This window comes from Pseudochaenichthys georgianus, chromosome 2 (genome assembly GCF_902827115.2).
Source record: "Pseudochaenichthys georgianus chromosome 2, fPseGeo1.2, whole genome shotgun sequence".
In the NCBI taxonomy this organism is placed as follows: Eukaryota; Metazoa; Chordata; class Actinopteri; order Perciformes; family Channichthyidae; genus Pseudochaenichthys; species Pseudochaenichthys georgianus.
Window position 1 is genome coordinate 10,238,766 of NC_047504.1, and position 22,674 is coordinate 10,261,439.

The 22,674-nt window shown below is 44.0% G+C and overlaps 1 protein-coding gene across 3 annotated transcripts in view; it reads left to right on the forward strand.

Annotated features, from left to right (window-relative positions):
- The window catches only part of mcf2la (mcf.2 cell line derived transforming sequence-like a), a 43,126-nt gene extending 20,938 nt beyond the window's left edge, over window positions 1–22,188 (forward strand). The window contains exons 3-34 of one of the 3 annotated variants that reach the window (XM_071205523.1): window positions 513–596; window positions 2,183–2,297; window positions 4,351–4,441; window positions 9,678–9,791; window positions 9,884–10,000; window positions 10,193–10,342; window positions 10,480–10,604; window positions 10,689–10,803; window positions 10,884–11,003; window positions 11,586–11,777; window positions 12,156–12,347; window positions 13,363–13,516; window positions 13,616–13,668; window positions 13,822–13,901; window positions 14,029–14,095; window positions 14,185–14,300; window positions 14,436–14,505; window positions 14,581–14,673; window positions 15,099–15,191; window positions 15,269–15,394; window positions 15,475–15,696; window positions 15,788–15,880; window positions 15,966–16,044; window positions 16,142–16,214; window positions 16,299–16,399; window positions 16,616–16,717; window positions 17,219–17,284; window positions 18,208–18,282; window positions 19,000–19,109; window positions 19,200–19,312; window positions 19,412–19,515; window positions 19,602–22,188. In XM_071205523.1, coding sequence (XP_071061624.1) covers window positions 513–596; window positions 2,183–2,297; window positions 4,351–4,441; window positions 9,678–9,791; window positions 9,884–10,000; window positions 10,193–10,342; window positions 10,480–10,604; window positions 10,689–10,803; window positions 10,884–11,003; window positions 11,586–11,777; window positions 12,156–12,347; window positions 13,363–13,516; window positions 13,616–13,668; window positions 13,822–13,901; window positions 14,029–14,095; window positions 14,185–14,300; window positions 14,436–14,505; window positions 14,581–14,673; window positions 15,099–15,191; window positions 15,269–15,394; window positions 15,475–15,696; window positions 15,788–15,880; window positions 15,966–16,044; window positions 16,142–16,214; window positions 16,299–16,399; window positions 16,616–16,717; window positions 17,219–17,284; window positions 18,208–18,282; window positions 19,000–19,109; window positions 19,200–19,312; window positions 19,412–19,515; window positions 19,602–19,681 — 3,485 coding nt within the window. In that variant the 3' untranslated portion in view covers window positions 19,682–22,188. Of the gene's footprint in view, window positions 1–512; window positions 597–2,182; window positions 2,298–4,350; window positions 4,442–9,677; window positions 9,792–9,883; window positions 10,001–10,192; window positions 10,343–10,479; window positions 10,605–10,688; window positions 10,804–10,883; window positions 11,004–11,585; window positions 11,778–12,155; window positions 12,348–13,362; window positions 13,517–13,615; window positions 13,669–13,821; window positions 13,902–14,028; window positions 14,096–14,184; window positions 14,301–14,435; window positions 14,506–14,580; window positions 14,674–15,098; window positions 15,192–15,268; window positions 15,395–15,474; window positions 15,697–15,787; window positions 15,881–15,965; window positions 16,045–16,129; window positions 16,215–16,298; window positions 16,400–16,615; window positions 16,718–17,218; window positions 17,285–18,207; window positions 18,283–18,999; window positions 19,110–19,199; window positions 19,313–19,411; window positions 19,516–19,598 lie in introns of all 3 variants that reach the window. The other 2 variants (XM_034101265.1, XM_034101273.1) reach the window with 2 other exon arrangements.
- The last annotated feature ends 486 nt before the right edge of the window (window positions 22,189–22,674 follow it).

A 22,674-nucleotide genomic window follows, 5' to 3' on the forward strand; every position in this document is an offset into this window, starting at 1 on the left:
TTCCGGATTTCCTCCCTCCCTTTGCTCGTTTCCATCCGATGAGACCCTACAGAAATAAAATAAATTAGTCCTGGAATGAATATAGTCTCTGATTTTCATATCCAGCAACTACACTGTAGCTATTTGGCATTCGTATGACAATAACGTTTTTTAATTGGATCTTAGCCGGGTATTTCTGCGTAACAACAAGGCTGGGAATGGTTATCGAGCCAGTGATTGCTACATAGTTGGATAACACATTTATATTATATACACTTGATTGAATTAGCCGTGATAAAAAAGGTCAGCTGTCGGCTGTCAGGAACATAATAGTCACACTGGGTGATTGGCTCTATTTCTGCACATCAGCCACAACACATTACCCACAGCCTGATTTTAAACTGCAATGGTTAGCCATGCGCAAGCAATATTACTACCCGCAAACTTCACAGAGTGGTGATAACGATGAGTTGTATGTGTGGGGACATTAGCATCTGATAAACATATCTTCTGCTCTCTGTCCTTTTCTCCAGATGACGTCCTGCAGACTCAGGATGGCACTGTGTGTGCGGCAGAAATCGGCTCTGAACTCCGGAAACAGTTTGCCATCCTACCAGGTGGGTTTCATTGCTGTCCCTCCTGACCGTTATACATATGTAGGGGGGGGCATTACAGGAACTAAATACAGTTTACATATTACATGTCATTTAGTAGATGCTTTTATCCAAAGCGATTTACATACACTCAGTACTGTGGACAATCCCCATGATGGGTGAAGTGTCTTGCCCAGGGACACAGCGACAAGTGGGACTCGAACTTGCTACCCCTGATTCGAAGTCCATAATACTATCCACTGAGCCACAGCCTCTTTTACATATGATCTGTTGTTCTCGTGTACAGTAGGGCTAAGGGCTTGCAAGAGATTCTCAAATAATCCAATTCAGTGACAGCTTTCTTTCTACTAGTGACATTAGAAATAGATGAGTTTATGAAATGCAATTAAACAAAACGATGTTTTACTGTTGAGCTATTATGTTAGAGTGAAAGCGAAGTAGAGTTCAGGGTGAACTAGTAACCCCAGCAAGGTCTTTTTCCAAATAGGCAGCATGGATTAGATTAGATTAGAGAATTGGGTTGTCGGTGCAAAAGCACACTCGAGTAAACTGAAGTGGGTTTTATTTAAGGGTAGATCACATTAGGGTTATTAACATAATGCAAGAGTTGGACTAAGGGACTACATGACGAGGAGGAGGTTTTGTTCTTCTTGCATTTTGTTCAATGGGAAGATACTGTACTCCAGCTAGACTTTATTGTTGACCCTTATGCCAGGCCCCAATACGATTTAAAATATTTCATTTTCAAAGTATTTTCACCGTCTTGTTTGCATGCTGCTGTGACTATAGCTTCAAGTGAGTGTGTGTCTTTGATGGCACCTTTAACACCGACTTGTCATCCAGGTTCCAGAAATAGCTCAAGCTCAGTCTGCAGACTTTAAAGTGGCATCATTTAAAAGATTATTATCGCCAATTATGTCTGAACCTGTTTCTATGTGGCTTGCATTTCATTGCGAAAGATGTCACTTCTCACGCAGCACCTTCATTTCCTAGTCCACACAATTTAAAGTTGAGTTTTTGTTCGGATTATTTCTTTCTAGTTGAATTGCTTTATTTGTACTTTTGTCATCACACACATGCTGTAAAAAGAAAACGACCTTGCAACCTAAAGTTCTCATGAAAACTTTTAATTTAAATCTTCCCACAAGCAACCGCTCACATAGAAAAGCGTATGCAAACACACAGAAACACACACTTAGGGCTGTGTTGGGTTACCATGACGAAAATGCCTGGCGAGTGACGGCATGTGAATAATTCATCGACGCGATGATCTGCTTTGCAACTTGACCCACCAACGATAGAGAAGGCCTCTATAATGTGTGTGAGGCCCTTTTGATTTGATTATTTTGTCTTTGTATGGTCAGAAGTGATTTTTAATAAGTTCCAGGACACCTATTTGGGATTTTACAGACGTTAAAATCCATGAAAACAAAACAATTCAGAGAGACTAACGCCCGTGTTTCTAAACTAATGATACAGCTACAAAAAAGGGCAATAAATGCAATATTTTTCACTTGTTTGATCTTAATTGGGAGCTACCTTCAATATGAACCTGTCTGTTTCTGTCTCCCTGACCTTTGCGTCTCCAGGGGGCCGCGGGACGAATGGCAACCCCATCATCGTCCTGCCAGAGTTCCCAGACTTCAGCGAGCTGGAGGAGGAGGAAGTCAAAAATGTCCTCGGCTACCTCAGCAGCGTCCCCAGGTTAGCATCGCACGCTCGCACACGCGCGCGCGCACACACACACACACGCTAACACACACACACACACACACACGCTAACACACACACGCTAACACACACACACACGCTAACACACACACACACACACACACACACGCTAACACACACCATATTTTATGCAGCCTAATTGGGTTTCACAACACACAAACAGTGAGGAAAATCTGGCCAATGTGTGCAGGTGCAATACCTCATGGAGCCAAGAGATGTCAGCACAATGCTAACCGCCTGCTGCCACAAGGAGAGCGCCAGGAAATAAATAAAAAAAGAAAGAATGGACGACTGCAGGAGAACATTTTTCAGAATGGAAGACCAGGGAATAAAACATTTATGATTTGCAAACAGGAAGAAAAATCTCCCGCTTAAAATCTGATGGATTTTTGTTCGAAAAAAACTACCACAATAATCCAATACAATCATTTAGATGTTGGTTTATCTAACACCATCAGTTCATTATAATTGAACTCAAATCATCCTATCCATGTCTTTTCTTCTCCGTGCCCTTTCTCCTTTATTCCCCCTCCCTCTCCCTCCCCTTCCTTTAACCTCTCCGTTACTGCTGAGCGCTGCACTCCTCTCACACACACACTCATGCATACACACACATCATTAAGAGGAGGAGAATGGATGGAGATGTATGCACTTATACACAAATCTACTAGTGTGTGTGTGTGTGTGTGTGTGTGTGTGTGTGTGTGTGTGTGTGTGTGTGTGTGTGTGTGTGTGTGTGTGTGTGTGTGTGTGTGTGTGTGTGTGTGTGTGTGTGTGTGTGTGTCATGGCAGCCTTTTTTTTTTGTGGCTCATCACCTTTCATATCCCACCCCCCTCCCTCTGAGTCCCCTCCCTTTCTCCCCACGAGCTATTTGCACCCTGCTGCCAATCGGCTGCACACTGCACTCCGATTGGCTGTGGCAGAACAGCAAGACGCAGGGCTGGGTTTTGATTGGCTGAGGATGAGAGGCAGGTGGTGGAGGAGCAGAGGGAGAAGGGGAAGGAGGAGGGAGATGCTCTTTAAGGATGTGAGCGGTCACCTCTTTCCATCCGCAAGCTGCAAACAAATGATTGTGGATGCAGGAATATGACACTCACAACAAGGGAATACCATTGAGGAGGAATGGATTACTATTGGATGCTAACAATGGGATATTAAGGGATTTTTGTCGTTGAATGCCAAGATTTTCCTCCGCCGGCTCCATTCATATGGTTTTGAATATTTTTTCCAGTAGAGATGGATTGAGGATTTGATGCCGCAGCGTTCTCTGGGTAGTGTAGTGTGTACATTTGACTGAATATATCTGTGTGTGACGATGACATTTGGCTAATAATAATGACCAGATGGACCAACTCAGCAGTGTTGGCCCTACTGTGTGTGTGTGTGTGTGTGTGTGTGTATGCGTTTTACTTGTGTGTTTAGGTGTCAGGATGCATGCCAATTTGTCCAGCAGAACCTGTGCTGGAAATACTGCATTCACACACACACACACACACACACACACACACACACACACACACACACACACACACACACACACACACACACACACACACACACACACACACACACACACACACACACACACACACTAGCTTAATGAGGTTGCTACATATGGCAGTGCCTGTGGAATGAATGGCAAGATTTTCACATACACACACACATCATCAAAGAGCCAAGGTTGCCATGGTAATCACAAGGGTCTCTCATAATCATCACCGACAGATGATTGCGACAGACAGTTGTGCCAAAAAATAAAAAAGATATAACCTTTTGCAGCGTTGCTTTTTAATACCCAAATAATATATCCTGCTCTCATGAAGACCAGTGAAATCTAGTCGTTTTATATAATTTGATATATGCTATTATGTGATAAGGATATAAGGATAACGCTCGATTGATATTCCTCAATCCTCTCCTTGACTTGTGGAACAACTGTTAAAGGCTAGATACACACCTGCATGCAAACGCACACATATATAAGAAGTGTTTTCTCTTGTGTAATAACCCTGTTCTCTCCCGCAGCGTTGCAGCATCAGGAGTGGGTTTCATCCTGGTTATCGACAGGCGACTGGACCGATGGGCTGCCGTCAGGGCTACCCTGCTCCGCATCGCGGTGAGTGTGTCTTTGTTTGTGTGCGTCTTTTGCTGATGATGTACAACTGATGACTACAAATGGCTGTTTTGGTGTGTGTGCATCAGTCTACTGGTAATGCTCGTTTAAACACAGATATTGTGTGTGTGTGTGTGTGTGTGTGTGTGTGTGTGTGTGTGTGTGTGTGTGTGTGTGTGTGTGTGTGTGTGTGTGTGTGTGTGTGTGTGTGTGTGTGTGTGTGTGTGTGTGTGTGTGTGTGTGTGTGTGTGTGTGTGTGTGTGTGTGTGTGTGTGTGTGTGTGTGTGTGTGTGTGTGTGTGTGTGTGTGTGTGTGTGTGTGTGTGTGTGTGTGTGTGTGTGTGTGTGATTTGGCACCACTTAGAGTATTGGATGTGTTACTCTTCAGTTTGCTAGCTTGTACAAACTGTACATTATGTATGTGTGTTTCCTGTACGGTAGAACATGTTGATATGAAGCAGCAGGGTGGGGGTTAAAAATAGCGTATTATTATGCTAGTGGGTGGTGGAGTCTCACAACGTGTGAACACAGTGTGTGTGTGGGATGAGATGCAGTCCTGTTTCACGTGGACATCCAAACTGTGTGAGCCCTTAGTCTGATTCAGTAACGGTGCCGTTAGCCTCGTAGCCTATTTTTTCTTGAGCAGTGTGAAGCTTTGACCCCCTGAATTGAAGAAGCAGCATCGAGGGACAGAGGAGGGATCCGGGGAAAGAGGAACAGAGGAAAGAGAATTGTGAACAGGAAAGTAAATCGTCAGCGAGTCTGAGCAGTGGAGAAGTTGATTTACATCGGACAGACTTGAGAATCAAAGTTGCTGCTCTCTGACACCCTTAGTATGAAAGATTCATAAAATAAAAAAAGGAAACTGGTCCCAAAATAAAGTGTGGTCAGGGTGAGGCTGCCTTTGTGATATATTTGAGTTTAAACTCCCTCCAACAGCCTCCTAAACAGTGGCGGCTGGTGGAACATATATTTGGTGGGGCTATGGAAATAGGGACCAAACCGTACTAGGGCGGTCCGGGGGGGATCCTCCCCCGGAAGACATTTTTGAGAAATGATCCCTTAAATTATGACTTCTGATGATGTTAGAGGGGGGGGGAGGACAAATTGAGGCGTACAAATATATATAAGAGATCATCCATAATCTTCAGTGTGGTTAGCTATGAATCTTCATAAATTGTGCAACAGTACAGTAGACCCACAGAAACTGCAGAACACTGGTGCTTTGGGAACACTCACATGATTTAATTCCCATTTCAAATCAGGAGGCTAAATACGAGTGTGTGTGTGTGTGTGTGTGTGTGCGTGCGTGCGTGTCATACTTGCCAACCCTCCCGATTTTCGCGGGAGACTCCCGATTTCATTGCCCTCTCCCGGTTTCCTCCCGGGGTCATATTTCTCCCGATTTCTGACAAAATCAGATTTACTCACGACTGTTTCCACTCGGACTTTAATACAGCTACACCATTGTTTGGTTTCCATGGTAGCGCGTCTCTTTAGCGCGCACAACTCAAAGTTTGAGAGGGTGAGGAAGATGAAAACTGAACAAGAATCGACAACTCCACCCTCTGCTCACTCCTTTCCTGTAAACACAGGTCCAGCCCACACACAGGCTCCATGGTGCTACAGGCATTGCCCTACAACTACAATAAGCATGTCAATGTTAATCTACAGCTCCGGCGATCCACACCGCAGTCTCACCTGCAGACGCAGCCATCCTCGACTATACTGTAGCGTCACCTTGGATACGAGTCCAAACAACTCACAGACACACAGGCCAGGGCGCTGACAGGGCGCCCTTTGAGCATCAGATCTGACGACGCTGATTGGCTGATATTATGTTTCGGCGGCATAGTTTACAGATAGCAACAGTCAGCTTGTTGGCTGCGGCTGCTCTGGCTGAGGGCTCCTTTCTACCGCCCGGACGAGAGAGGGTAACGATACACGCTGCGGCCAGCCAGGAAACATGTGACTTATCAGTAACTTTAGACATCGTAACACAATTTTAAACGAGATTTTATTGTAGATTATACATTTTACTGATACCAACTATATAATATTTACCTTGTTCATTAAAAAAAAAAATATTTATATTTTTTTAATTTTTAATTTTTAATTTAATTTAATATATTTCTTAATTTATTTTAATATTTAATGACAATCAAACATGTAGGAAGAGGGGGACGGCGCCCCTATGGGCCGGCCGCCACTGCTCCTAAAGTGTCCTCTATACCCTCTTCGAACCATAATTAACCAGCTCACCACACCCTGCACATCTGTTGTTAAGATGCTTTTCTTGTATTACACCCCTAAGCATGTCCAATATATGCAGATGTATGCTAATATATGCTAATCACACACTGATTATAATCAAATCTAATGATCTCTCTGAGAAACTATCCCCACTGTAACAATAAACCATTATGAAGCTCCTTCCTTCATAATGACTCCACCAAGTCACTTTAACCTGCACACACACACACATACACTCACACACACACACACACACACACTCAGCTGCACAGTGACCACACTCCCCCGCCAATAATAATGGACCATTCCAGGTTTATTATCCTATTCCAGTCTATTGGCTCAGTCCATGTCTTTGAAAGGCACGTTGATGGACTCTGGGCTGCACTGATAGCAGGGAACCAATCGGGGATTGTCTCTCTGTTTTAAAGAAATAAAAACAAGAGAAATATAATTTGATTCTGCAAATAAAATATCTAATTATTATTCACAAGAACCCTAGCTGGCCTATTTAAGCCCAATGTTTTTACTTGATGACAATAAAACTAGTGAAGTGTAAAAAATATATATAATTATAACGCTAAGATAAAATAACACCCTTTCCTTCCCAATTAAACCCTATATTGAGAGACAGGTAGTTAATTTGCATGTAAGCAGATTTCCTATTCTGACCAATAACAGCAGATTTGGCTGAAAGTGACAGAAGGTTAGTAGTCTTGACTTAAATACAAGTATGAACCTGAAAAGGAGAATAATACATGTCCCCTTTAATATAAGTCCCATTCAAAAACATAGATTCTTTGCCGGTTTCCTTGAGCAGGACTGTGTCCATGATAGAAGGCAGCGTTATAACCTATAACATTTGTGATATTGGGCTATATAAATAAACATTGATTGATTGATTGATAACCTGAAGGCATGCAGAGCAGGTGGTGCTCTCCTCCTCAGACCCCACACCTTTATCCCCAGGCGTGGAAGTCTTCTTTGGGCACCGCCTGCTTTGTCCACCAGCCAATGAAACACACAGCCTTACTGGAGAAAGAAGGTCGTTCGTCTTCCCGTGAGGCGTACTGCTGATCAAGGCTGCTCAAGGTCGCCCGCTGCCATTGGCTGATTCCTTTCCAGAATAAAAAAAAGAGAAAAAAAGGACTGGCCAGTATTGTCATGTAAACAGATTATTGTATGGCACACGCACAGATGCTCACCGTGTGCCTGTAATCTTGGATGGACTCGGACCACTTGTTTATAGCCACCATGGAATAAGCAACACTTAATTGTGATGTTCTTATTAAATATTTTAGTTTTATTTTAGGAAACACGGTTGAATCCACATGCTTTTGCACTTAAATGAGGATTCTGTTGCAGCCTGTCTTTGCGATTTAGATAAATAAATATGCGGTCATTGAAGCATGAACAACATTGCTGCAGGGTTGTAAGAGAGACGGCTCTTTCACCTGGTGCAAGAAGAAGGCTTGGGTTTTTACGATTGAAAGCCGTTTGCAGCCTTTGTCTTTCTCTTTGTCATAATGTGACACTTTCATGTCCAAAAGCAGGCATATAAGCAGAGCGGGTTTGACTATTGGGTTTGATGCGGGCGCTACCCAACTCCCAGGAGAACAATATGGATGTCATTAGTGGACATGCCTCCCTGGAAGAATATAAATCACCCTGGTCAACAGAAAATGATATTCTAATCCCTAATCATTTATTTATGTGTGCTTCTTTTCATCTGTGAGAAGTGTGTGTGTGTGTGTGTGTGTGTGTGTGTGTGTGTGTGTGCGCTCAGCAGCATGTCTGTGTTCATCTGTCGGGGGGGATGCACTGAGCAGATTGTGTATTATCATGGTAATGCAGAGGCACGAATTAAACCACGACCTCTCAGGGTTTATTGAATTAAATTGATTCCGATTACAGGCGTATTGCTCGTTGTGATTTGTGTGGTGTGTTATTGGTGGAATGACAAGACATTTAATATTTCGAAAAGGCTAAATTATGATTATTCTACTTATTAGTTACATTTTAATCTTAACTAACGTTTAAAACTGCAGGTGATAATGAGAGCTCATGTGGTGTAATCTAAAATATGCTGTCAGTTTGGAAGGAAATTGGAGATGATGAAAAACGATGAATTTTACAAAAACCTAGGTCTTTCATCAGCGTGTGTGTGTGTGTGTGTGTGTGTGTGTGTGTGTGTGTGTGTGTGTGTGTGTGTGTGTGTGTGTGTGTGTGTGTGTGTGTGTGTGTGTGTGTGTGTGTGTGTGTGTGTGTGTGTGTGTGTGTGTGTGTGTGGTGTGTGTGTGTGTGTGTGTGTGTGTGTGTGTGTGTGTGTGTGTGTGTGTGTGTGTGTGTGTGTGTGTGTGTGTGTGTGTGTGTGTGTGTGTGTGTGTGTGTGTGTGTGTGTGTGTGTGTGTGTGTGTGTGTGTGTGTGTGTGTGTGTGTGTGTGTGTGTGTGTGCACATGTCACCCTACATCGATTTATGATGCCTAACGGGGTGGAGCAATTCACCCAGGGTTTTAGAGGAAGACTAATAACCGTACCGCCTTTCAGCCGAGTGGCCTCTTGGGCTGTTGTCTGTGTGAAGGCAATTCCCCGCTCTTAACCTGTTAATGTGTGGAGGCGGAGAGACGGGGTTGGCGGTTACTCCCTAGACCACAGGACTCGTTTACCTTGTCGTGACAGATTGAAAGATGGAAAGTGCAACAAGGGAACAACTGTGAAGATTTGTAGCCGATTGAGTGGATGTTCAGGATTGCAGCAGAGGGAGCTGCTACACAAGTGGGCTTACTGTATACCTCTGCTGCAGAAACATAAATAACCCACTATCAATCAAATCAGATATGGCATCTGTGGCTACTAGCAGTGAAGACCTGATTCCAAAATATTAATGGATGCATGTCACTCCACATACCACATCATTTTCTATAAAATGAAAAGACATACATATGAATAGATTACTAAAACTCTTCCCCCTCTCATTTTTCTCTCTCAGGGTTCATTTCCAGGGAACTTAGACTTGGTTCTGGTGTTGCGTCCGACGACTTTGTTCCAGAGGACTCTGTCAGACTTCCTGTTCAAGTACAACAGGGATGAGTTCAAAATGAAGGTGTGACACGTCTGTCTTTGCTTCTTTTCTTTTTTTTGATTTACGAGGACATACCGTGCCTCATGGTCCGTGCATTGTGTGTTTTCTTTAAGGTGGTGATGCTGAGTTCAGTGACTGAGCTCCATGCCTATATCGACCCGGGACAACTGACCACAGAGCTGGGAGGAACGCAAGAGTACTCCCATGAAAGCTGGATCTCACACCGCACTGTACGTACACACACACACACACACACACACACACACACACACACACACACACACACACACACACACACACACACACACCTTTTTAAAATAATATATAAATGTATAGAAGATCAAAAGCCTAAAGCGAGCAGGCTGGGTGTCAATCAGAGACTTAAACCTGTATTTATCGGCACCTGAATGTCTCGTCCACAGGCAATCGAGGCCTTCGCTCTGATGGTGAAGACCACAGCGCAGACTCTGCAGGCGTTTGGCACTGAGCTCGCAGAGACAGAATTACCCAACGATACCGAGGCCACCACCGCCCTGCTGTACACACACTCTCAGAAGAAGGACGAAATGAAGGTCAGATTTACATGTCAACCAACCCTCTTTGTTTTCCTTCTTTCTCTGATTTTGTTAATTTTCATGTATATATATATATTTGGGGTGATTTTGTTTGTTGCAGAAGTGTTACAAAATATAATTTGTTTGATTTCTAGGAGGACCTACAGGTGGCGCTGTCTCAAGGGGGGCGCCTGCTGGAGTGTATAAACGAGCCTCTGCACACGGACCCTGAATACAACATGACCTATGATGAACTGGAGAACTTAGCCACTGTACAGAGGTAGAGGAAGAGATGAATGGAAACATACATAGATAAAGAAGTGGTCCCTGAACGCATCATGAAATCCTCCCTCTTTCCCCTCAGACTCCTGGGCCAGCTGGATGAAACAGAAAAAGCCTTCGATGACTTCTGGGAGCGTCACCGCACCAAGCTGGAGCAGTGCTTGCAGCTGCGCCACTTCGAGAAGCACTTCCGTGAAGTGAGTGGATTTATGGGACGTGTAGTTTTGCAGAAACAAGTCAGGAAATGTGTGCTCTTATAACATGTGCGTGTCTGTAGGTGCGCACTCAGCTCGACGTGACATCGGAGCGGTTGTCTGGTTTCTCTGAAGTCAGTGTAAGCCCCGCCCACGCTGAGCACGTCCTCCGAGAGCTCAGCGGACATGAGGACAAAGCCTGTGTAAGACACACACACACACAGTCACACACTCACACACAACTCATGTCATAATGCAGCTCACGTGGGACAGAAAACACAAGCTCAACACTTTTACCTTTGAAGCATCCTTTAAGCCATACGGCTGATTATATAATCAATGATATGCTCTGCTTTATCCCCCTCTCTGGGAATAGCTGTGTGGAAGACTGTGAAATGTAGAGGTGGCACCTGTGTGGGCGTGTGGATTGGACTAAAATATAATAGCCTTTTCGTTTCAACCACAGCTACTGTATGATGTAACCATTCATTTTTAGCACCTTCTGATGTTTCATAATATCACGTATTTATAAAAATAAAACAATTTAAAGATGCTGCTTTGCATTTTTAGCACATGGTACATTTTCTTATGTGGAAAGAAAAAACTGATATAGGTGTTAACGACCTACTTTGCAATTACGCCTACAGTAAATGTCCCCCTCCGTGCAGCATTAAGTACTGAACACTCCACTCTGCTTAGAGGACATGTGAAGGCTGTGATGGATTGATCGTCCACCGATGTTGTCCCTGTATCCTAAAGTATATTCTGATCATGTGTTTATAAAGGACGCACTGGACCGCGCATTGTCCCTGGCCGGTGAAGGTGACCGGCTGATAGAAAACTCCCACTATGCCGAGGACTCCATCAGGCCCAAGTGCATCGAGCTGAGAGGAGTGTGTGAGGAGATCAGCTCCACCCTGAGGAGCAAGAAGAGCCTCCTGCTCAGAGCCATGGAGCTGCACCACGCTCTGGAGAAGGTACATGTTGTTAAGTGATACAAGAAGGACTTTTATAAACAACAGCTAAAGACACGTCTTTTTAGATTAGCTTTTTATTAGCAACATCCACATTTAATTGGTGCTTTTATACCGAAGTGCACCTGGTGTATGATTTATCCTTTCGCCTCTATCTACTTGTCTTTCGTCCTTTCTTTGTAACTAATGCTGTTGATGTATTGTGATCTGGCCGGGGGACAACAGCTGGAAATTAGCCATGTTTGCTAAAGCTGCCCCATTTACAGTTGATCAATGGGGACTGTCCACGACGCTATAAACAAATAAACGAAACGTTATTATTATTGAGAAACGTTTGCCAGACTTCAGGGTCATTAATTTCTATAATACTCTTGCTCCCAGGCGTCTCGGTGGTGTGAGGAGGGCATCTTCCTGTTGGCCAGCCAGCCTGTGGACCGCTGTCAGTCTCAAGATGGAGCTGAGGCGGCTTTACAGGAGCTGGAGCGGTACCTGGACACCGGGTCGCTGCACACGCTCACCGACCGCAGCGCCATCTGCTGCCAGTACGAGGCGGTGATCACCTCTCAGCTCAGGGTCCGTAGGAAGAGGATTTTACACGCACAATTATAATGAGTTTACCTTTTAGTGAATTTACTGTAATATAGATAGATAGATAGATAGATAGACAGACAGATAGATGTATAGATAGATAGACGGATAGATAGATAGATAGATAGATAGACGGACGGACGGATAGATGGATGGATGGATGGATAGATAGACAGACAGACAGACAGACAGACGTATAGATAGATAGATAGATGGATAGATAGACAGACGTATAGATAGATGGACGGATGGATGGATAGATAAATAGACAGACAGACATACAGACAGACAGACGTATAGATAGATAGACGGATAGACAGACAGACAGATGGACGGACGGATAGATAGATAGATAGACAGATGGACGGACGGATGGATGGATGGATGGATAGATAGATAGACAGACGGATAGATAGATAGACAGATGGACGGACGGATAGATAGACAGACAGATATATAGACGGACGGATAGATAGACAGACAGACGTATAGATAGATGGACGGATAGATAGATAGATAGATAGATAGATAGATAGACAGACAGACAGACAGACGTATAGATAGATGGACGGATAGATAGATAGAGAGATAGATTCTTTATTGATCCCAATTTGGTAAATGTTTGCGTTGCAGCAGGAAAAAAAACAAGGCAATGTACATAAGAGAAATAAAGACACTGGAAATAAACAATCCAAAATATTTCTGAAGTAGAAATAAAATGGCATTAAAAAGTAAAAAAATATACATGTGGAAATACACATTTCCAGTTACAAAATATAATGCAGGATATTACAGTATATGTACATTAATTGTGCAAGAAATTGATTATTCAATATCAAATTGAATATGAATGTAAACTGTACAGTGTGATGTTAAGTGGAGCAGAGAGTTCTCTGCCAGCCAGAGGTGATTTGTTATCGAGTTATTGCAGTGGGCAGGAATGTTTACCCGTCACGGTTTTAGTGAATGATCTGTAACGTCTGTGTCTGGTCTCCATCAGGATCAGGTAGAGAAGGTGTTCCAGAAGCAGAGCTCGGTCCAGGAGATGTTTGAGAAGAGACGCGTCAGCCTGAAGAAGCTCGCCGCCAAACAGACCAGACCCGTCCAGCCAGTCGCTCCCAGACCTGAAGTCAAGTCCCCACTCTCCTCTCCCAGTAAGCCTGGGTCGTTAGATAGACCGATATAATTAAAGAAGACTTATATTTTAAATCTCTGCTCTTCTAATAGCTAATTGTTTTGTCCCTTTCCTTCAGATCAACAGAGAAAAGAGAGGAGATACTCGGCTGATAATGCCATCTGTAAAAGGGTAAATACTGTCAAAGACACGCAACATTAAAACATTTGTCTTAGTTTTGGATCATCCATGAGAGGTCATTGTTCTTTTAAAAAGATCAAAAGGTGTGAACCATATTAATACGTGTGTGTGTGTGTGTGTGTGTGTGTGTGTGTGTGTGTCCAGGTGGAGTCTCCCATACACAACGGTGGCACTAGACATGTGTCTCTCTCAGAAGAAGAGGAAAACCTGGCAGTACTTCGGCGGTAAGGGTTTAAGGGTGGAAAGAGAGGAATCAAACATACATTCATTGATTATATATAAATAAAATAGTAGTAGAAATCAACTGTTAAGAAAATAACTACGTTTTTATTGTGTATTTCTGTGTTGCAGCCACGTGATGAATGAGCTTCTGGAGACGGAGAGAGCTTATGTGGAGGAGCTGCTGTGCGTGCTGGAGGTGAGTGTTCGTCACGTCACTTCAGTACATGCATATATCCTAAATATCAGCAAATCCATTGATCTGACGTGGGTGACATTTACCTCCAGGGCTATGCAGCGGAGATGGAGAACCCAGCCATGGCTCACCTCATCCCCAGCACGCTGCTGAGCAAGAGGGTCGTTCTGTTTGGAAACATGTCTGAAATCTACCAGTTTCACAAGAGGTGCGCTTTCCCCCAGTCTTCATGCTAAGCTAATATGAAAGTGGGATCAATCCAACTCCCTGCGAGAAAGTGAATGGAAATAAATCTCAACACAAACTAAACTTTAACACTTTGCTTCATGCTGTTTGTCTTCAGGACGTTTCTAAAGGAACTGGAAGCGTACACTGACTGCCCAGAGCTAGTGGGCCGCTGCTTTTTAGAGAGGGTAAGCTACCTCTCCTGATCAATTAAACACTCTTTCAAAGTCAAATCAATTCCATAACTCCATGTCTGTGTGCAGATGAAGGACCTGCAGATCTACGAGGCGTACTGTCAGAATAAACCTCGCTCTGAGAGTTTGTGGAGACAGTGCTCCGACTGTGCCTTCTTCCAGGTATTACCATTCACCTCAAACTGTAGCTTCCTTTCCCTCTGGCTTACAAGACCAATGCACTCTAAATCAGTGTTTCTCAAACTTTTTTATACCAAGGACCACCAATAAAAAACACTCGCGGACCACCTAATTCCACAAATATAAAAAAAACACATCGTTATTCGAGAACAGATTACAAATCGCCTGAAAATGGTACAAACAAGTGGCAACATGTGTGACGAAGGTGTTGCGCGGGGCTATATCATGCAATCGAAAGTGAAACTTAACCTCGCTCCATTGCGGAGATATTCCCGCGAGAGTGCGGAAAACTGAAATTAATTAATTAATGTGAAATGTTACCAATATACTCACGGACCACTAGGGGGCGCTCACGGACCACCAGTGAGAAGCACTGCTCTAAATATCTTCCTTGTTTTGTGAACCAGGAGTGCCAGAAGAAGCTGGAACATAAACTTGGTTTGGACTCCTACCTCCTTAAACCTGTCCAGAGAATCACCAAGTACCAGCTCCTGCTAAAGGTGAGCGGTCTCCGTGCACTGCTGTACATCTAAGTGTTTATTTCAGACTGTAACTGAAGCTTTGTTTGTGCTTACAGGAGTTGTTGAAGTACAGTAAGGGGTGTGATGGCTGTGATGACCTGCAGGAAGCTCTCTCCTCCATCCTGGGGATCCTGAAGGCTGTGAACGACTCCATGCACCTCATCGCCATCACGGGATACGAGGTCAGAGAAATGACTACACCTCAAATCTTACATGAATGTCCCCCGATCCTCATTAATACCTGCTTTCTCTTCCCTCTCAGGGTAACCTGTCAGATCTGGGTCGCCTGATGATGCAGGGCTCCTTCAGCGTGTGGACGGAGCATAAGAAAGGTCACGCCAAGGTCAAAGATCTGGCCCGGTTTAAGCCCATGCAGCGGCACCTGTTCCTGCACCAGAAGGCCCTGCTGTTCTGCAAGAGGAGGGAGGAGAACGGGGAGGGCTACGAGAAGGCTCCGTCGTACAGCTTCAAACACTCCCTCAGTGTACGCCAATATCAATAACATTATATTAAGTATATTTGTGCCCTGTAGTGAAAGGTTAAGACTGACTTTGTGCTTTCATTCAACCCTTTAGATGAGTGCGTTGGGCTTCACAGAGAACGCTAAAGGAGACAACAAGAAGTTTGAGATCTGGTGTAACTCCAGAGACGAAGTTTTTATAGTCCAGGTAAACCCACTCATTCTTGCTGCTTTGATAAATGGAGATTCAACCCCATCAGTTTTTGTAAATGCAGTTTATTTGTCTCGTCTAGGCTCCAACACCAGAGATTAAAACATCGTGGGTGAACGAGATCCGCAAAGTTCTGACGCAGCAGCTCAAAGCCTGCAGAGGTATCGTGAAAACACACAGTCACACACGCCTGTTTGCATTTCTTCTTCTCTGCTTTCTGTAATACATACCTGCTTTCAACTCAAGTCAATGTTTCAGATGCCAGTCAGCAGAAGAGCTCCGACTCGGCTTTCCAGAGTCCCGCCAGCAACAACTCCTCCATCTCCCTCAGGTCAGTGTTCCATGTGCTGCACACACGTAAGAAGCCTCGTTAAAATGCTTTTTATTTATTTGGACGTCTTCTTTTTCCCCCCAGTCCCTTTCGTAGTAGTGGTTCGAAAAGCCAGAAGAAGACCGAGGAGAAGAAGGCGGAGCCGAACGCGACGTCCGACTCCTCTTCTTCACCCAAGCACAAAGGTGAATGTCTGATATCCTCACACACGGACGTGAAAAGAGTTTCATAATTCAACTATGAAATGCTCCTGCGGTGAACTCCCACTGATCTACTTTTCTTCATCACCTTCATCGTCATGGATCCTCCTTCTGTCTCTCTGCCTCTATTGATTTTTCAATGTTTGCAACACACTCTCTTTTCGTTTCCTCCCGCTCTCCATTTCAAACCATTGTTTCCAGATGACCCAGTGACCAGTCCCACCACTGACAGGTCTGCAGTGGCTAAAAAGCGTTTTACTTTGCAAGGCTTCAGCACTCTCAAGAGTCCCAAAGGTAACGTCAGTGGACTTTAGGAGGTTTTAAAACAGGCACACAAGGCTTAGACTTGTTTATATTAAAGAGTCAGGCTTGTTATTCTTGCATTATTTCATTGATGAATACAAAATGTAAATCATATGCGCTAAAAGAACAACCTCAAATTAAGAAAATAAGTATAGATGGTCCTTTCCCTACAACCAATGTAGTTAGCATACGTTCTATATTTAATACAGTACATATACTGCTGTGTTATTATTTGAAATCAATGATTGCCCTCTGTCTGATCTAATCTAGAGCTCAACGCAGTACATTTGTCTGTGAGGTATGTTGTAGACACTGCCCCCTTGTGGTGAAGTCTAACATTGCCACAGCTCTAGACACATGATATAATAATTAAAAAGGTCAGGGTTAGTCTTGCTTTCCGGCGGATCGATTTCTCACCTTTCTCTTATTTTTCTTCTTCTTCTTCTTCATCTTCTTCTTCTTCTTCTTCCCTATCTTTATTTTCTCTGCCTGTGTGGCCAGGCTCGGCCATGAGCCCCGAGCACGGCTCCAAACGCCCCTTGGACCCCACACCGTTTGGGTTCAAAGGTATATTGTTGTCCCGTAATCGGAGCCCATTTAATTCTCGAGGCCATCGTTCATCCTCCCATCCCTCACCACTGAAGCGTGCGCCACTCTGTGTGTTCTCATTATGTACATTTCATCTGTGTCTCACATAGAAGGAAGAAACTCATCGATAATCCAGCAGTAGAACCTGTTCTTCTTGTGCAGAGAGAAATGTGTGGCATTAGAACAGACTATCTGCAGGTCTTGAAAGTGCTACTCCCAGTTGTATTTGTATCATGATAGATTTCATTTGCACTAGTTGCCAATCCAGTCCAATATGTTACTGTTTTGCTCAAATGTACACCACTGAAATATCTCCACATTTCTTTCTTTGGCTTTCTGAAACCTGCAGATGCTCTGTGACAAACATATACCGTACTTTTCGGACTATAAACCGCGACTTTTTCCCCCATTTTGTTTGTACAGCTAACGGCCACTAGGGAACCTCCTAAATCTATGGATTTTACAGGTAAAATTAACCACCTTTAACTCTATGGGCTCTATGACCGGTCCGCGCCCGCCACCTTTAAGCGGCGGGCTCCAGGAGGAACAGCTGGAGGCCGGAAAAGAGTGAGACGGGTAGCGCGCCAAAGTAAAAGTGGAACCGAGAGACAGAACGAGAGCAAGGCAGACGGACAATTTAGCTGCTGCGGCTTATAAGCTTTATAGTCCGAAAAGTACGGTATATATTTGTTCACAGGTCATCATCATCATCATCATCATCATCATCATCATCATCATCATCATCATCATCACTGAATGATTAGTCTTGTACCTTTTATCATCAGGGTCACTTAACACATGGCAGTGGGTGAATGGTTTACTAACATCGAAGAGGGTGGAGTCCTTTCTCCTGGTATCTCCCCCAGCCGTCTCACTGTCTCGCTGTCACTGTCTCCGTCTAGAGCCGGCTCCTCATGTCTCTCTGAGCAGGGTCAGGTGGATGAGTGCCTCTAGTCTGTTACAGAGCAAGCGGCGAGGTACAGGTCGCTCTGAGGATCAGCCACTGTAGGTGTTTGCCGTGGTTTGGGGTGATGATTGATTTTGAGGTAAAGTGTCGCAAAATATCCACTTTTCCTTTCGTTTAGCCTTCCATTGAATCTTATGATCTTCCAATTGGCATTATATACATTTCTAAATCTACTTTCGGTGTGAAATATACGATTTTAAGACTCAATTCAGTGCTAAATGTATTTTTGCAAATATTACTCTACCTCAAATCAATCACTCTCTCTTCTACTATTGGGTGTTCTGGGTTCTGGTTGTGTGGCGTTTATTAAATAATGAGACTTACTTTTCGGCACTGGCCGTCAGAGCAGCCGTTAAATTACGAGGTGATTAAAATCGTGCCTTTTTTTGGATCGTGATACTTTGATTAGATTTTTACTGGGATCTATCTGCTGTCTCCGCTATCTTCTCGTGTGTGTGTGTGTGTGTGTGCACGCGCGCATGTGTGTGTGTGTGTGTGTGTGTGTGTGTGTGTGTGATGATTTGTCAGAAAAACCTCTTACAGAATAAATCTGGATCATTTTGCATGTTTTTGAGTCATCTGATTAGTGACCCAAGAAGCATTTCCATGCCACATGAAGTTAGTGTGTGTGTGTGTGTGTGTGTGTGTGATAGCGATTCATCCAATCACCTCTCATTATCCCACCTCCTCTGCCTGTAAACCTGCTGACCTGTGTTCCCTCTCACAGGCTGGAACAAGGCGTCTCTCTCGGTGGACGCCTCAGAAGAGAATGATGGGTACTCCAGCAGCGAGGACCCCATGAACTCTGACCCCGAGGACGACGTAGGGAAGAAGCTGGTGAGCCGGAACACATTTGAATACAGCATGTGGTGTCCTAATACTTTTCGGATGTTTGCCACCTCTGACTGACTCTCTTTTACCCTTCAGGCTCCAGGAAAGTACACAGTGTTTGCAGACTGCGAGAAGGCGGGACCTCAAGAGCTGTCAGTCAAGAGTGGAGACATGGTGGAGCTGATCAGAGAAGGAGAGGAGGAACAGTGGTAAAGTTCTTCTCTGAAGGCCTTGAATAATGATAATGCCAACAAAAGGACGCTATATGATCATATATTTACATTTCCTTTGTGTTCGATCCTCTGCAGGTTTGTGAAGAACCTCCGCAGCAGCAAGGAGGGCTGGGTCGCCGCAGCAAACCTCCTCAGCCTCATCTCAGAGTCGAAGTCCTCTCAGTCGCTCAGCAGCTCAGGTATGTTCCTGCTGTATTAGCCCTTTGGACACTGAGTCATGCTGCGTCCCTGCCCACATCTCAGCTTCCTCTTGTTTGTCCAGCAGATGGCAGCGTCTCTGGGAACATCAGCACTTCCTCCAGCTGCAGCGAGACATACACCAGCTTCTCCGACATCAAACCCTGACCTGGATCCATCACAGAACAATGGCCATGTGGATTTACAACAAAAAGCCCTAAATCAGACCCTGACAGGAGGACGAATCGAATCAGAGACCATCCACGTCACAGTTTGAGGATCCAACTATAAATCAATCATCTCTGAATCTGCGGGTGTCGCCAGTGTTTTAGCTGAGTCATCAACGCCCCTCTTTCTTACAGTATTACTTTCTCATTTTAGATTATTTCTCCTTTACAGTTATTAACATGAAAGCTTCACAGTGGCAGATAATTGGAATAACATCAGGGAGAAGTAGTTTCACATCATACAGTCACGTCAGGCCTTCTTTAAAAAGAACATCACTGTAGACTACAGATAAAAGTCTTCAGTCTATTATTCAACCCATTTGGTTATGGAGCATTAAAGTGGGCAGATTTAAAAATATCTGCGCTACAATGAACTCCATCACAGCATAGCGATAGATTCTTGTGTGAATCAGCGACAGGTATAGATGCTATCAGACCGGCTTTCACACCATGCTTTCGTGTCAGACATTAATCGCACACTGTGAAAACTGGCAGCTGGCTGCAACAAGCTGCACGGTGGAGCAGGTCCCACCTTCAGGCCGTCTTACTGGAAGTCTGGTCACCTCGTTGTACGTGAGGTCATAATGTCTGGCGGGCAAAGGGTGTCAAATATTCAAGAATGCTGTATTCCCCCCCATGTCGTCGATAAGAGCTTCCCTGGTTTCACCGTATTAACTTCATCACTTGGTGAATGTCAGCCACAGCGCCACCCGGTGGGCAGATGTCATGCAGCTACACTGATCACTTAACAGAGCGGCAACAACTTTTAAAACCTCTTTTCTTTTTCCAAGGGAGATTGTCTCACTGGCCTCTGCACTGCTCTGGGTCTACCTCTCAGGGAGGTGTGTGGGCAGGCAGGTGTGACTGCATACCTGTGTGTCTTCTACATGTCTTTGTTTGTGAGTGTGTGTGTGTGTGTGCATTCTTGCATATGTGTGTGCACTTCAAAAAACAACTCGAACTGGCTATTTAGCCGCAGCTGGATCAGAGCTACACATTAGGATATTTCAGCTGAATTACTCGTGCTTTTACCTGCTGGGTTATTTTCTCACTGGGAAAAGTGCATTAATAACCATTTGAGGGACTCCTCGGACAGAAAAGTCTCAATACTCTGCACACAAGTCCAGTTTGTGTGTCATGGCCTATGTTTGGTTTGCACTGCAGTAACAAAAGCAGCTTTGTCCCTCCCTCTGCTCCCAGCCCCACTCAGGCATGTGACAGCAGCCACCTCTCCTCAAGCAGGGCTAACCCGGAGACTTTTCTAAATGTGTGTGCACCACAGGCCCCGCAGCGAAATGTGTTGTGATGATGTAGCAAGGCAATTGAATAACAAGGTGCATCACGTTTTGAGTAGGCTAATATGGCACTGTGGTGGGAACCAGGATACAGGTTGATGACACATCTCTGACAACCAGCTGCTGTGACACACACACACACACACACACACACACACACACACACACACACACACACACACACACACACACACACACACACACACACACACACACACACACACACACACACACACACACACACACACACACACAGACAAAGAACCTGTGCTATTCTGAACATTGAATGACACCTTTTTTCTTACGTGGTTTTTCAAAGGTGTTTTTGATACCCCTAGATTTCTACTGTATCCACGAGGCGCACTGTAAAGCAATCTCTTCCTTTTTCCATTTTCAGTGTCGAATGTGTGACTGTTGTTAAAAACAGAAAAAGTGCAGCATGCTGTTACACTAAAAACCAGCCCGCCCTTTTATTACTTAATAAATGGGTTGCATTCGTTCATCACTGTGGTTTTGTTCAATTCGACCCTGATTTGAGCTTTTTGCTGAAAAGCACTTTTATACGCATGTCCTCCTGTGAAAGGAACGGGTTTTCTCCAGAAAAAGGAAGCTTAATTATAAACCAGAGAGTAAACTGAGGCTGGCATTGTGTGTGGATCCATGTCAGTGGGCAATTACACTTGTACAGATGTGTCCTCTATACCTCACATTGTTTCCCTCGAGAGCATGTACATTGTGAAGCGGATCATGAGTCTGTGCATCATCTCTCTTTGTGGCATGATCTTCATAGTCCTCTCGCGTCAAAGCCCTGAACAAGGCAAGTCTTTTTTACCAGCCACTGTTGTATTCTGTGAGAGTTTATTTTCTGCCCCCATAAAGCTGACACGGGCACTAAACGTTCTATCATGATCACTCAATAAAGTTATTGAATAATTTGTACTTCTTGACTCGGAGGCCGGGGAGACGAGAAGGGTTCTATTTTTGTTTCTTTTTATGCAGCACATTGCAGCAACCACTGTCTTTATTTTCCTATTGTATCTACTGAGTATGGTGTTGATATAAATATATTATAATGAGATATATCCGTGTACATATGTAAATATGTATGTAAAATGAACAGCAGCTTTAATAAAGTCTGAGATGGTTTCCTCTATTTTATTTGCATCTTTTCACGGGAATGTAGGCTCTGAAAGCAGCATTACTCTGCTCTTTTTTTAAATAAATAAATAAACATTTTTATGAATGTTTACAAGTTTAATATCCACCATAAAAACATGGATAAATTGCCAATATTATGAATTATGCATTTTGATTCAGAAGAGTAGGTTTAACCACGTGGTGAATAACCTCCAATGGGCTTTTCCCAGTTTAGACTGTCACCATTTGGATTGGGGTGCGTTCCAATATATACACCACCCGACCGTCAGCCTCTTTTTTTCCTTCCTTTACTCCTCTCACTAGAGCATAACAAGTACATTATGTCTGAGAAGATATAAAGAGTTCATAACAAATCAATCAAGTGGAATTTAGGGGGGTTTAAATGTGATATATGATACCATTATTTGCAGGTTGTTGGGTCGAGGATCTTGATGTGAGAGAATGTGAACGAGACCAAGCCGTGGCTGGAAAGATACAGATG